This window comes from Bos mutus, chromosome 8 (genome assembly GCF_027580195.1).
Source record: "Bos mutus isolate GX-2022 chromosome 8, NWIPB_WYAK_1.1, whole genome shotgun sequence".
Taxonomy (NCBI): domain Eukaryota; kingdom Metazoa; phylum Chordata; class Mammalia; order Artiodactyla; family Bovidae; genus Bos; species Bos mutus.
This window is the reverse complement of record NC_091624.1, coordinates 38,832,073-38,847,600: the sequence shown is the minus strand read 5'-3', so window position 1 is coordinate 38,847,600 and position 15,528 is coordinate 38,832,073. Positions and strand designations below refer to the sequence as shown.

Genomic DNA, 15,528 nt, shown 5'->3' with positions numbered 1-15,528 from the left:
TAAGTGAATTGAGAAGACAGGTCATTAGGATAATCCAGTGATTGAGATTACAAACCAGTTTCACCACTTCCATGCTCCATGAAAACAAAGCCTGAACAATTGCAAACTTTTGTGTCCTTTAGGACATCTTCTCACTCTGCCTCTGCCCTGCACTCCAAACCCTCTGTGGGATTCCAGGGAGTGAAGCCATCGTCATGCCAGTTGAAGCTGGACTGTGACCCGCAGAGCATCCCCAAAATGTGACATCATTTGGCAAACCCTGAATCAGCATGTATAGGAGATATGGTACCATCATTTGACTTTGATGCTAAGGGCCTTGGGTCAAACTGATCTCTCATCACCAGGAAGACAGTGATCATCTCTGTGGGCAGCCAAAAGCAACAGCCATGACAAAAACAGCCAGATGGGTAAATAAAAGAACAACTGATAATTGCTGAGTGCTAACTAGATGTCAGGTGTTTTTCTAAGTATTTCTCCATGCATTGTTTTATTTTATTATCCTAGTGACCCTCTGTGTGATGTACAATGATTGTCCCCATTTTTCAGAAGAGGAAACTAAGATTTAGGGTTGTTGAGTGACTAGCTTGAGATTGTATAGGTGGCAAGTGGTTGAGGGAATTTGGAAACTGTTACCAGCCCATGAAAATTCTACTTAGCATTTTAAGAGAAAACTTAAGTTTTTGTCTTTTTAAATCATTGGATTTGTTGATTCATAAACCTTTCACCAAAGAACAGTTAAAACAAAGTGTGTGTAGTGTGCTCAGTCGTATCCGACTCTTTGCGACCACATGGAGCCCACCAGGCTCCTCTGACCGTGGGATTCTCCAGGCAAGAATACTGGAGTGGGTTGCCATTTCCTCCTCCAGGGGATCTTCTCAACCTGGGGATCAAACCCGAGTCTCCTTCTTGGCAGGTGGATTCTTTACCACTGAGCCACCTGGTGCCAAGCTGTAAATGCTTATTCCTCTGAAATACACCATTAGAATAAAAGATAACCTCTTCTCTTACCTGGTCATTGTGATTGGCTGAAGCAGTAAGAATCTGTGTCTGACCCCCAGTAAAATGTTCATGATCTAGTGAGAGTTGACCATTACCACTTGCCAATTGAAACTGGACATTGAAATATTTTTAAAGAAATGTGCTTCATCTGAAATAATATTAAAAAAAAAAACACTAAATAAAAAAGTTCTTATCCCCAATGATGACATCATGTCACTAAGGTGTGCATGGAGGGAATGGAGCTAGAGGGTAGTCCTGGGGTTTCCCGGTTCTGTGCTCATGGTCAGACAAGAAGCCCCATCAAAGACCTCTCTTTGAACTGTGCTTCCCATGACAATCTCTGAGCACTAGCCCCGCATCCCTACAACCTATTGTCTTGGCTTTGGGTCACTTAACACATACGGTTCAAGAATGTTGGACACACTCAACATTTTTGTGTGTCTGGCTTCAGTATCACCTTCCTCTTCCTCTAAACCTGATGATGCAGTTAAAATTCAACTTTTACCTGAATACTGACAACTCACATATCTTATATATAATCTATCTTATATAGTTGACCAAAGGCATCAACTCTCCTTCTTAAGAGTTATTACTGACTCCAACTGGGGTGAAATTCACCTACTGTTTTCAATCTGCTGTCTTAACCAGAAACACTGTTAGATTATCTTGAAAGTTCTGTTTTGATTACAAAATTGAAGACTACTAATATATAATAAACTTCAAGTTTGTTACCCACTATAAATAAAGGGAAAAAGTCATAATATCATGATTGTTTACTTTTCATAGCTGATCTGATTGCAAAATTTTATTTAGCGTGTTCCTGAACATTGTTTCCCTATGATGAATAAAATTTTGGGGCTAACTAAAAAAAAAAAAGGATAACACACTCCAATTCTCAACAGATATATCAACAATGACTTATGATTGAGGAAGTAAGGTACCACACATCTAAAGAAAGAGGTTTAAAACATTTTATTAGAGAATATACATGATATTGAGCAACACAATTTAAATATTATGGCATCCATATTTAGAAGGACATTATAAATGCTTATAATTTGATGTCACTTTATTCAACAAATAAATTCCTTTTGGACAGTGGGCTGCATAATTCATAAAGTCTATTTGTTCAATAATAATAATTTACTCATCTGCTTAGTAAATATATACATTTGTTTTCTTAAAAAAAATGATTGTTCACCACATCACATCATAAACAAATGGATCTGTAAAAATGGCATGTACAAAATTCAGAAACACTTAAACAGCACATTCCATGGACACTGAGTCCACTTAAAAAGAGTGAAACACTTTAGAAGCCATTGTAGCCAGCCTGGGGGTCATATATAGCATCCATACAAAATGCTGCAGTGAATTCAAGTATAACAATTCATACACATGAGCGTGTTTACCTGACAACAGAGAGAATTCTCCCTCCTATAGCACAGAGCAAAGATCGAACTCCCAGCATGATTCAGATGAACTTGTTACAAGGAGGGAAAAGTTGCTAAGATCAACTCAACTGACAAAATACTAAGACATGGAGAAGATGGTTGTGTACTTGAACAGTGTGTAGTGGAACTGTACTTTACAGGGATCTTATTTGTCACAACAATAGTAAGGATTATAGGAAAACCACAGCAGCTAGAATCAGCCCATCAGCTCACATTTGCTTCCTTGGCAACGCAGAAATGCTGTTTTTATATTTTGAACAGATCAAATGAGGAGACAGGACATAAAGCTGCAGTAAGCCAGGAATGTCCTGGGGTTCATGTTTAAATGGCATCAGCTTTATTTCCTAAAATACAGTTTTATTTTCACAGACAGAATGAACCTCCAAATTTGTTTTCCTTAGTCCCAGAAAGCCAAGTCCCTCCTTATGGCTAGTTAATTGTAAAAAATGCAGCTCCAAGACCTTCACTTTTTTGTCCCTCCCCCTGTCACCTCTGCTGCATTTGATGTGTAATAAAATCCCAAGCACTCTTCAATTATAATATGCCCTGATATAACATATGATACTGACCCTTCAGTGATGGACCCTCCGTGATGGATGTCCCACCCTTCTTTAAGGACAATGGGACCCCAGCTTCTGGGCATACTGCATTTTTGGGGGGGAGGGGGTAGAAAAAAGTCTCTCTTTGAAACTTATTGCACATTTTCTTGCTACAAACAATTCCTCAATTTTTAAACACATCAAAAACTTTTCAATAGTATCAACGAAGATTTGCTTGTTAAGACCTCCAAAGCATTTGGTTATTCTAATGGATTAGCTCCTTCATGTTGGTGCAAATGTTTATTTGCATGATGAGACATAGAGTTTTTTTCTCTGTTTAGCCATCACTTTGTAACTCTGTGCTAAGCCCTGAGACTAAGATAATCAGAAGACTGAGAAACTAAGGCTTTCCAGCCAAGCCAAACACAGGAGGTCTGATAAGAAAACCCCTGGACTCTATTTACTGGCTCTTCCTTGGTTCTTCCTTGGCTGAAAAGAAAAGTGAGAAGAAAAGCCTGCAGAGGATGAGAGGATGAAAGGTGGTGAGGATGTGCAGAGCCAAGTGGCCACCATGATAAGCAAGGCTGACATCCATGCGCCCTGGTCCATTGGAGGAGCAGGCAGCCCGGCCCATGCATGAGGTTCACAGCCCCTGGGCCTTTGCGTCCCTTCCTGGCTTGGAACAAGTCCTTCTGTTCCCAGTTCCACTTCATCCTCCAGGATCCCACTTAGACGTCACTATTTTTGAGAAGCTTAATTCTGAGGCTGAACTGGGGGCCTTCAACCAAACTCCCACGGTACCATGTGAATGCGCGTGTACTAGTCCTTACCATGTTCTGCTCTCATTGACTTGCCTGGACTCTCTACAGACCTCAGGTGCCTCAGTGAATGCGGCAGAATGGATAGATGAGGGGCAGAGCCATGTGTGCAATGCGCAGTGTCCCTTGGTGGAAGGTGACTTTGTTTTACAGCCTGGCTTCTTCTACCTCTGTGGATATGCTCTCAATGGAAGGACACAAAAGGAACTTCAGTGTTTACTTTTTCAGAACACAACAGGGAGAGTTGTCTTAAGCTGCCCCTCAAAATATTGAGCTATTTTTTTTTTTTTGCTCTGAGTCTTCGTTGTAGCATGTGGGGGTTCCTCTCTTGGTGAGGTGCATGGCCTCAGGTGCCCAGTGGCTTGCGGGATCTTAGTTCCCCAACCAGGGATTGAACCTGCATACCCTGCATTGAAAGGTGGATTCTTAACCACTGGACTACCAGGGAAGTCTCTGAGCTATTCTACCTCATACTTGTTTTCCTCTTTCTCTTTACATTATCATTTCCTAAATCACTGATGTCCCAGCATTAACAACAGTAATATGCTAGATTTGTGCCTTAGTCAGATAAATGTTAAAGAAGGAAGTCCACATGGGAGGGAAGGCTTACAGGCTCCTGAGGTGGATTCAAAAGACAGTGGGTACCAGGAAAGGGGGTTGGGCTGAGACCATCCCCCCTGCACCCCTGGCCTTCAATAGGTCATGAGGATCACACTCATGAACAAGAAGCTGGCTTCATTTAATGGGTGTGTGTATGTGCTCAGTTGCTGAGTCGTGTTTGACTCTTTGTGACCCCATGGACTGTAGCCCACCATGCTCCTCTCTCCATGGGATTTCCCAGGCAAGAATACTGGAGTGGGTTGCCATTTCTTTCTCCAGGGAATCTTCATGACCCAGGGGATCCAACTCAAATTTCCTGTGTCTCCTACATTGGGAGGTGGATTCTTTACCACTGAGCTCCATAATGGGTGTGAAAAAAAAAAAGTGGAAGTGCTAGTTTCTTAGTTGTTCCCAACACTTTGCGACCCCATGGACTATTAGCACGCCAGGCTCCTCTGTCCGTGGAATTTCCCAGGCAAGAATAGTGGAGTGGGTTGCCATTCCCTTCTCCAGGGATCTTCCTGACACAGGGATTGAAATCAGGTCTCTCGCTTTGCAGAGACTTTACTGTCTGAGCCATGTCCCCTCAAAAAACAAGGCAGATCGACCTTTAATAAATTATATTAATAGTCTTAACATACTAGACATTCTGCGTCAACATGATCAAGATTTTATCCTTCTGTAGAGTGAGGATTCTTACTCCTAACAAAGGTATTCATCTGTACAAGTTTGGGCTTTTGCAAATGGTTTTTGGGAATGGATGTCCACACTTATTTCCCTTTGGGCAGCACTGCTGCTCCCTATGAGGTGGTGCTTTCAGTTTTCCATCTCCCAGCACTGAAAGGATGGAGAACTCTCCTTTTTGATTTGGGCCAACACCAATCCAGTCACCCTTGCCACAACTCAACAGCTGCTTCAAAAACTCAGAATACCAAAATAGACATAGACTGTGTTTGTACAAAGCAGAGTTGGGCCAAGAACCTCATCCCCGAAAGTGACTTTTCCCCCTCCCTTTAAAACAAGTTTGAGATTCTGAGTCACTAGAGACCGTTTGGCAGGAAGATGGTGGCAGGTCCTCTGCCAAGCACAGCCTTTTGATCCGACTGACTGCTCTGGGCAAACTGAGTCGTGGTGAGCTGAGCTAGCATGTGGACTTCCCTGTCGTGCCTCTTGCCCGAAGGGTCCCAGAGATCTTTAAAAGGGGTCCGCGGAAATGGTGAGGCTCTCATGAGCAGCACTTGAAATTAGAGCTAAGACTATGACGTGGTGATCCCATGCCGTGGGTTTTAATTCCGGCTGAAATCTAAACAGCTCGTGGGTCATGACCGGAATTTGCTATTGCATCTTGTAAACACTGCTGATGGTTCCCCAGGCCAAGTGGTGTCCAGCCCTTTTTCCTGAGATGATTTTTGCTTCAATCGCTCTGGTCAAAATTACTTCTCTTCCTCGTAACGTTGATTGTACAAACACACACACATCTTAAAGTGTCTGCATCGCTTACAGTGTCTTTCATAGGACAATGATGCTAACAAAATACTTCCTATTTGCCAAGTAAGTCATCAATGTGAGAAAGATTACAAACACCAGCCCTGATATTCTTTTTCTGGGCTGTCTATAATCTGAAAGTTGGCTGGAAAGCCTTAGAGTAGCCCAGTGAGTCTGACTTTTAAAAATTAAAACAAAATGTTCTGGTGGGTTTATTTCCAATCCAAGGAAAATAACATCATGACGAGTTGGGGGCGGGGTGTGGAGAAATAACTGAAACTTGGAGTTTGGTGCCGAGCACTCTAAATTTACAAATGACAGTTCCCAGGCGATGGTAAAGCACCCATCTTGTGAATTCCTTTCTAGGGAAAGAATCACTTGTGTCTTGAACTGGTGATGACCAACTTCTAGAAAGTATCAACTGAATTAGGATGAAGAGCAAAGGAAACAGGAAGACTTAGTCTGTCTTTTCCTGAACGTGGAGTTTTCAGTACTTTAAGATACTCTGTGAGTGCGTGCACATGTTCAGTTGTATCCAATTCTTTTTTATGACCCCATGGACTGTAGCCTGCCAGGCTCTACCATCCATGGAATTTCTCAGGCAAGAATACCGGACTGAATTGTCATTTCCTCCTCCAGTTAAGATACTCTAAAGGTGATCTAATTTATAATAATGTCATTTATTTATGTAGCATTTAGGAGAGGAAATGAAGACAAGGAAAGAGGGCTAGCATTTATCAGGGGCTATTGTGATTTCAAATGTTTTATCCTCATGTGAGATAATTTCACCTCCATCATTTCATTTGCTTACCCATTTCACAGGTGAGGAAGATGAGGCCAAGAGAGGTTGCATGACTTGTCCAAGAACCTCATTAGGTATAAAGTTGAGGCTTGAAATGAAGCCCAGGTTTTGTGGCTCCCAGGTCCCTGCTTACTTAATCCACAGGTTCCCCTCCTATGATGGGCTCTGACGTTACCCATGTCAGGCCATGGGTTCAGCAAACTGGGTGGCTACACAGGTGAGCTCCAGAAAAAGGTACAGAGGATGCTGAGCTTTTTCCAATCTTTCTCTTTTCCCTAAACTCCCTTATGACTACTGTTTTTATTCTTCTCATACCCATACCACTCTATTGGTTCTCTGTGAAAATGCTTCTTTGGTAATGCGACTGTAAATTTTGTACTTTACCATATCAAAAATGGGCAGTGGGCTTAGCTCACTGCATCTCTCGCATAGAAGATGCTCCAAAAATGTAATTTTTATTCTTTAAAGCTTTATCTCTACATACTCCATCACAATGCCTTGTAGGCAGCAAACTCATTTCATTGTCTGCAACATTGGGTTAAGTAGGTGTGGTAATACTGGAAAATGGATTGCTTATGGCTTTATACCCCAGAGACAAAAATAGCTATTTTCCTCCTTCTACATCTGATGAAGAAAGCATGTGTTTTGACTCAGGCTTTACAAGCCGAAGCAAAATTTTTGTTGCAGAGTGGCAGCTCTTGTGTGCTGAAGTTTAGGGATCAAGGTTGCATGTGATTGGAATAAGAAAGCAGAGGGTCAGAGGAGTAGCTGGAAGTAGAGACAAAAGCAAGAAGGAGACTCCACTTTTTTATTCAATGACTCCCTGATAGGTATTTAACTACATTAAGAAAGTGTGTAAAAAAAAAAAAAAAGAAAGTGTGTAGAAAATTAGCAATAATTTGTTAATTAAATATTTTCAATTTTTGTTTGTTTTGCTCAAGAATATTTCATACTTTTTTTTTTAAGATTTATTTTTGGCTGCACTGGGTCTCGCTGTGCTTAGGCTTCTCTAGTTGGGGTGAGTGGGGACTAGTCTGTAGTTGCGGTACTCGGGCTTCTCATTGCAGTGACTTCTCTTGCTGCAGAGCACAGGCACTTGAGCTTAGCAGTGTTGACTCTCTGGCTCTAAAGCGCAGACTCATTAGTCGTGCTGCATGGGCTTAGTTGCTCTGCTGCATGTGGGATCTTCCTGGACCAGGGATTGAACCCATGGCCTCTGCATTGGCTGGCAGATTCTTAGCCACTGGACCACCAGTGAAGCCCTCAACAGCTTTAACAGCCTTCCTACTTATCAGATTGAATTTGAATATCTTTATTTTTTATTAAATCTGCTCATTCATCTCCTCAAGTATCAATGCTTTCCATATCCCAGCTCTTTTCAACAATTGTCACCTCTGCTATGACAGAGGGTCTGGGTGGGGAGGGTGCCGGGACTAAGATGCATTCATACTGATGCTCAGCTTTTGATTAATGTACCAAGGACCCTCCCACTCTTGAGACTTCAATTAGCCAAGCTGCAGAGCTGAAATCTTTTCATTAGGAAGATAATGCTGGGTTTAGCAAAAGGCATGAGGACCAGAGTGAGGAAGAAAGATAGTTTTTTCTTTTTATTGGATACATCAATAAGCCATTGTCACACTAAATCAAACCTATTTTTGGATGGTTTTGGTTTAAATACATTTTAATGCTTTTGTAGGACCTGCCTTTTCATGTGATGTTATCTCTCCTATAATTTCTAGATTGGACTGAAGCTGGCAAACCACATTACTCTGGCCAAAACGGTGTTCCCTTGTTGTGATAGCACGGAACCAGAAACACTTCCAATATGAGGGTCTCTGGGGAGGAGGCAAGGGACCAGGAAACTGAAGTGGGATGGTTCTTCACCCAGAAAGCATGACAGCAGATGCTAAGCTGATTCTTCAAAATGAGAAGATTGTGCTTCTCAGCAAAATCCAGGCAGAAGAGGAGGCATCATTCTTTGGCTGTCAGAAAAGCACCAGGCGGGTAATAAATTTGTCTACAATGAAGGACTTAGGTGGGTTGATGAAACAGAAGTGGGATCAGATTTTCTCAAGAGAATCAAGGGGACCAGACCAAGGTCCTCTAAGGCCACCAGAACGGGCTTGGGGTTCCCAAGAGGCAGAAGCAGCAGCAGCTGAGATTGGACACTATATAGTCACTGAGGGTTTGGGCAGTGAGGGTGGGAGGTGGTCTTCAAGTTGGAATTAAAAGGCCTGTGAGGGGGGAATGGCTGTATACATCCTCATAGCCAATCAAGTCAGTGTATCCTGCTTTCCTCCACTCTTGGGTTGTGAGACAAAAGAAGAAAGGCTATCTGAAGGCTGGTTGGCACCAGTTTTCCAAGCTAATCTTGATGTAGGGCAGACGTTATTGAAATAGCATTAACTCAGTCACTGCTGGGAATGGGGGCCTATGGTAACCACAGACTCCTATGTGCTGCTTCTCAGTGTCCCAACTCCCAGGACCAAAGCATTCTGCCTTTGGTTCATTTTTTATTTTTTGGCCACACTGCAGGGCTTGCAGGATCTTAGTTCCCTGACCAAGGATTGAACCTGAGACCTTGGCAGTTAAAGGGCCAAGTCTTAACCACTGGACCACAGGGAATTCCCTGGCTTTGGTTCTTGATCCAATCTTGCTCTGTCTCACCCTTTCTCAGGATCTAGAGTCCCATTCATTGGTGGCTCTGAGGGTGATTCTATGTTTGCATGTGGGTCTGGAGGCAACTAGCCTGGGATTCCCCACTGCTGGGCTCTGCATTCTGATTACATTCCTGCTGTAAATTTTCAGAAGACTTTTGTTATCATTTATTACCTGGACCTTCCTGGTGGATTATCTGGTGCGCCTCGGCACCTGCGGTCCTGATCTCCCAGCTCCCAGCCCCTGCCTCTTACTAGTGCTTGGATTAGTGTCCCTGGCTTCTCTCTGTCCCCTTTCTCCTGGCCTGCTTAGGAGAGCTTGTCTTCAGAGATGACACCTAGGAGCTGAGGACCGCTGTACACATATGGAACCATATGACAGTTTCTGCTTTCCCAGAGTTTCCATCTAGTTGAGAACATGGAACCAATAAAGGTAGGGTATAAAGTACATTTTAAAGTGAAAAAGGAGTTATGGATTTTAAAAAAAGCAACAGAAAGATCACAATAAAGTGCACAAATGTGTTTGTCACTCGGTCATGTCTGACTCTTTGGGACCCCATGGACTGTAGCCCATCAGGCTCCTCTGTCCGTGGGATTCTCCAGGCAAGAATACTGGAGTGGGTTACCATTTCCTCCTCCAGGGGATCTTCCTGACCCAGGGGTTGAACCTGGGTCTCCCACATTGCAGGCAGATTCTTTACTGTCTTAGCCATCAGGGAAGCCCCCGAAGTGCACAAATAGTTGCCAAATACATGTGATAGATAACTGCTGTAGGATCTTGGAGAGGGTCTTTGGGAAGGACTGCATTTGAACTTCTGATTTGGGAAAAGAATTATGGATACATTTTTATGTGAAGGAAGAAGACAGTGGAGAGGGAAGTGCTATGGGCTGGATTGTTTCCCCCCCCTAAATTTTGTATGCTGAAATCTTAATTCCTAGTACCCTAGAATGTGACTGTATTTGGCGGTATGGTCTTAAGAGATGTACCTGCAGTTAAATGAGGTCATTGGCATGGGCTCTGATCCAATAGGACTGGTGTCCTTCTAAGAGGAGGAAGCTAGGGCACAGACACCCAGAGGGAAAGCTGTGTGCAGATACAAGGAGGAGGTGGCTGTCTGTAAGTCAAGGAGAGAGGCTTCAAAAGAACCAACTCGGCTGACACTTTGATTTTGAACTTCCAGCCTCTAGACTCGGAGAGAATAAATTTCTGCTGTTTAAGTCACTCAGTGTGTGGTCCTTTGTTATGATGGCCCTAACAAATGGAAGGATTACAAATGTTAAGAGCTGTATCAGCAAAAGCAGGCACATGTTTGGTAGGAGAGGATCCTTTGCTTACAGTAAGAAGGCTCCTAGTGGGTGTGATGAAAGGAGAGAAAGAGTCCGGGAACACAGTCCAGGAATGGGTGGGCTGGGGGGATAAAGATGGGGATAGGAGCATCAGGAATGAAGGAGCACCTTGCATCCAGTTGAGTTCTACCTACAGTATCACTCCAGTATTCTTGCCTGGAGAATACCATGGACAGAGGAGCCTGGTGGGCTACCATCCAATGGGCCGCAGAGAATCGGACACAACTGAAGCAACTTAGCACAGCATAGCATCCCTTCTGGGGGAATAACCACTGCCTCATGCTGACATGAAACCAAGTTTACTTTATGGCATTAATCAAGGCCCTGGAGACCTAAGAGGGAGAGGAAAGGGGGAAGAAACAACAAAATCCAGAGAAAATGATGAAGAAGAGGAAGAGAAGGGGGCATTGTAGGGTCCGTAAAGACTTCTGAACATCAGAGAGGGAGATGTAGCAGCTGGTAAAAGAAGAGACACACGTCTGGGAGGCAGGGAACAAATACCACTTCTGACTCTTTTCTGAGATGTGACTGCACATGGTGCTTGTAACTTTCCTTTGGAACTAATAGTATAAGAAGACAAAGACAGCAATCCTGCCAGAGGGTAAGGGTCCTCCTTGGGGAGGCTTCCCCTGTGCTCTCAGACTGGGGGCCTCTCTGCCCTGGACTCACTGGAAGGTGGAGGTCTGCTGTGGGAGGGGTGCAGCAGCTGAGGGAAGCGCCAGCTTGCCAGCACTGTACCCCATGGGAACTGGCACCCTCTAGAGTAAGGGCACCCACTCCAACATCACTGCTCGTAAATTTCACAAGAGGTGGAGGGTGGAATGATGGAGAAAGAGGACGTGATGAGGAAGGACAGGGGAAGAAAAGAAGGGAGAGGGTGAAGATAGACAGGGCTGGGAGGAGGCAAAGGAAGCTGCCAAGCAGGAGCAGTGTCTGCCCAGTCCTCCATTCTATGCCTGCTGCTGGCAGTGTTGTTTATGACTGATGGGTCTCCACGCTCCCAGGTCCTTCCCCATCAGTTCTGCCCCCTGCCGTATCCCATCCCTATCTCTGCCAAGTCTCATCTCTTAGCACTATGCACACTCTGTCCTGGACCAAGGGAACTGCACACCTTGTTTCCAGCTGAGACTGTCTTTCTCCCCCCACTGCCTATCAGAATTGGAGGGGATGGAAAGGAAACCCCTCCCATAAGGCACCAGCTCAGAAAAATAGAGCTCTGTTATCCCAGGGGAGGGCTAAATATGTTTCCATAGTAACGCCATTTTGAGTCTAGTTAGGTCATTTCAGACTTAAACAAAAAGGAAGAGAGGAAAAGGAGGAGGGGGAGCGGGGAGGGGAGGAAAGGGGAGGTGGGCAGAGGAGGAGGAGGAGAGCTCCTGTTGGTAAATTGTTCAGTCATTTAGTCGTGTCCAGCTCTTTGTAACCCCATGGACTGCAGCACACCAGGCTTCACTGTCCATCACCAACTCCTGGAACTTGCTCAAATTCATGTCCATCGAGTCAGTGATGCCATCCAGCCATCTCATCCTCTGTTGCCCCCTTCTCCTCTTGCCCTCAATCTTTCCCAGTATTAGGGTCTTTTCCAATGAGTCAGCTCTTCGCATCAAGTGGCCAAAGTATTGGAGCTTCAGCTTCAGCATCAGTCCTTCCAATGAATATTCAGGTTCTATTTCCTTTAGGATTGACTTGTTTGACCTCCTTGCCTGTCCAGCACCTCCTGTGGACCCCAGGTCCTGGTGAGCTCCAGTAACAGACCCCTAATTGCCCGGGTACTTGTGCTGTGGTCAGGAGGCCTCCCTATGGAGCCAAGTGAGGACCTCCCTACAGCAGCCTCCAGCAGTCTGGGAGGAACTTCACATTGGCCTTAGTCAAGTGGCTGTGGTTGGCTGTTGCTGCTCTCAGAGTTGGCCAGACTGTGCTGGAGTAGTTTTCCAATGAGGGGAAGAGCTAAAAAGACCCCTGTGGATGGCCCTGGGCTTCTGCTGAACTGCTGGCTCTGCGGAATAGAGCAGTGGGAGTGGAGATTGAAAATCACAATGACAGACTGGAGTGTATCTTTTGGGTGGGCGGGTCATACTGGAGCAGGCTCCAGCCCTGAACGTGAACGCTGTCACTTTACTTAACAACTCGTACAGTTTGGAGATGCTAATGTAATCAAGTGTAGATGTGGCAATTGAACATTAAAAAAAAAAAACAAAACAAAACTTGCTGTTGAACAACCAAATCCAATGCTTAACATTGTTTGTACTACGCTGTAAACAAGTGATGGCAGAGATCAAGGATAGAAAACTATGGCCCATGGTCTGTTGTTATTTTGTTTTTCTTGGTACAGTCTGTGGACTAAGAATGGTTTGTACATGTTTAGAGGGTCTCCCCTCCCCACAAAAAATTTCAAAGGAAGAAGAATGTGTGACAGAGACTGTATTGCCCACAATGCCAAAATTATTTACTATCTAGCCATTTGCAGAAAATGTTGGCCAACCCCAGGTGTATATGAAATAGGTTTTTATTTTTTGTTTTTGGTTCATCGGAGAACATCCTTCCCCACCCCCATTTATAACAATGCCTCTTGGAAAAATGCAACAGATGAGTTTGGAACACACCCAGATCACAAGCTGGGGACTGTCTGTGCCTTTCTGTATTTTCTTTTTCTTTTTGTGCCAAATGCAGGGCCTGGTGCAGGAGAAGAAGTGAACAACTTGCTGATGGTGATGATCATGGTGTATACAACTCTCAGGCTCACAGGAAAATGAACATTCCCAAAACTCTCTCTGGGACTTTAGCATTCCTGAAGTCCTTAAGGTGTCAGTCACTGCTGTCTTTTCCTGACAGGTCACCACGTTGAGGAAGCCAAGAGCCCCTCCTGCCCTGCTTATTTCCTTAGCTCTGCTGCTGCCTATCTAGGGAGAATGAGCAGAATAACATCTGCTTGTCTTTTAGCCAATGAGAGAAGCCTAGACAAATATGCACTCAGCCCCCAGAACAATCTTGATCGGCCCAGCCACCAGCAGAGATACAGTGGGAGAGAAGGTACAAACAGAGCTGAAAATATGGCTAAGAGGTGAGTGAGTGAAATGTGAATGTCAGGGTCTTGAGAAACACAGTGGACCTTGGGGATATTGAAGGCATCTGGGAAAAAGAAGTCAGAGGCTGGATTTGAAGATATTCAAAGAAATCCTCAGCTTAACGTCATCCCCCACCTTGGCTCTTTATATGCTAATAAACATAATTCCTTTTTTCTCTTCCTACTTCACGGGGTAGGACTCGAGATATGCAAACGTACTTTGGACTCGTATGAAATACATAAATAGAAGAAAATATTAAACTTCTGTTGGGACTGTCTGTAGTTTCTTTTCTATCACATTAGAATGTGCATGCATGCTTCAATTGTATCCAACTCTTTGTGATCCCATGGACCATAGCCCTCCAGATCCCTCTGTCCATGGAATTCTCCAGGCAAGAATACTGGAGTGGGTTGCCATGCCCTTCTCCAGGGGATCTTCCTGACCCAGGGATTGAACCAGTGTCTCCTGCATTGCAGGCATATTCTTTACCACTGAGCCACTGCGGAAGCCCATCACATCAGATTGCAATTATTGTATTCAAACTTTCTAATAGATCAGAGCCTTCATTTCCCGCCCCCCCTCCCAAATATAGTACAAATTTGTCCTCAGACGTTATAACCTAATTAAATATGGACTCCTCATAGTTTCGCAATAATCATTTCTAGCTCATGACATGCCACGTTGACTATGCTATGGAGGGCAAGTAACATAGTGACTCCTGAGCCACAAGTAGAAGAAAAAGACAGTTGTTTTGTCTTTGGAAATGAATCAACAACAGCTTTAGGGAAGTTTCCTGCTGAGTAGTTGCAGGAATGCATTACTGAACAGCTTTGAGCAATGTCCAGGGTAAGTCTTCCTCCTCCTCCAATGCTATGACCTTCCTTCGAGGTAGAAGACTCAGTAGTTCATGCTGCAGTAGCCAAGACATGATCTTTTCCTGTACAGAGCAGACAAGATCCATCCACAGCCCCTGTGACATTGAGGTCTGGGTAAGAGGGAAAGAGGCAATGCTGACAGGATCGCTGGCAAGATCTGGCATCCTCTGCTCAAATTCCAGCTTGCTCTTGACAGCCTAGCCCCATCACAGTCATCTGCACTTACTCATCTTGCAGGGACTTGGAGGGCCAGAGGCCCTCACTTCTGCCATTGCTTTTGGAAGCTGATGGACCCCACAGCAGCCTGGGCTCAGCCCTGCTCCACACAGTACAGTTTGCAGACAGGGAGCAGATGTCAACAGTGTTCCAACCGGAGCTCCACCAGAGCTGTGTGCAGCTAGTTTGTTGGTTAAAAGTCCTAGTAGTGTAAAAAGAAATCAGAGTAACAAATGAGCACACGTCGGATGCCACCATATTTACCACTGCTGCCTTCTTTTTTAGTCTGCCTGGTTTTGCTTGCAGAGTTTGCCTTCCATGTGCTTGGGCTCCCTTCTCCCCTCGCTGACGAGCAGAGCTCTCTCCTTAATTAAGTGAACAAGTACTCATACACAGAGGCAGCGTCTCTTCTGGCAGGACGATCTGAGCAGAAACAGCCCCCGAAGCAAGTGAAAACATTTGTCAAGCTGTGATTAAGTAGCCATGATTAAAGAGCGAATAATTACCTGCCCAAGCAAAGAGTTCCTAGCATGTTCTAACTCCCAGGCCGTAATCATGAAACTTATGGGGCCAGAAGGTCTGCATGATGGTTCATTTTGGGGGTGGGGTGGGGGTAACCAAGATGCTCAGGACTTAAAAGTTTTCATTTGTGAAATCCAGAAGCAAGAGGA

The 15,528-nt window shown here is 44.4% G+C and overlaps 1 protein-coding gene across 3 annotated transcripts in view; it reads right to left on the bottom strand.

Moving 5' to 3' along the window:
• Positions 1–2,182: 2,182 nt before the first annotated feature.
• ADRA1A (adrenoceptor alpha 1A) overlaps positions 2,183–15,528 on the bottom strand; it is a 124,065-nt gene continuing 110,719 nt past the window's right edge. For all 3 annotated transcript variants that reach the window (XR_011465102.1, XM_070375493.1, XM_070375494.1), the window contains one exon: positions 2,183–15,059. Coding sequence is in view for 1 of the 3 variants with exons in the window: in XM_070375494.1 (XP_070231595.1) it covers positions 15,051–15,059 (9 nt within the window). In the remaining 2 variants the exon portion in view is untranslated. The remainder of the gene's footprint in view (positions 15,060–15,528) is intronic.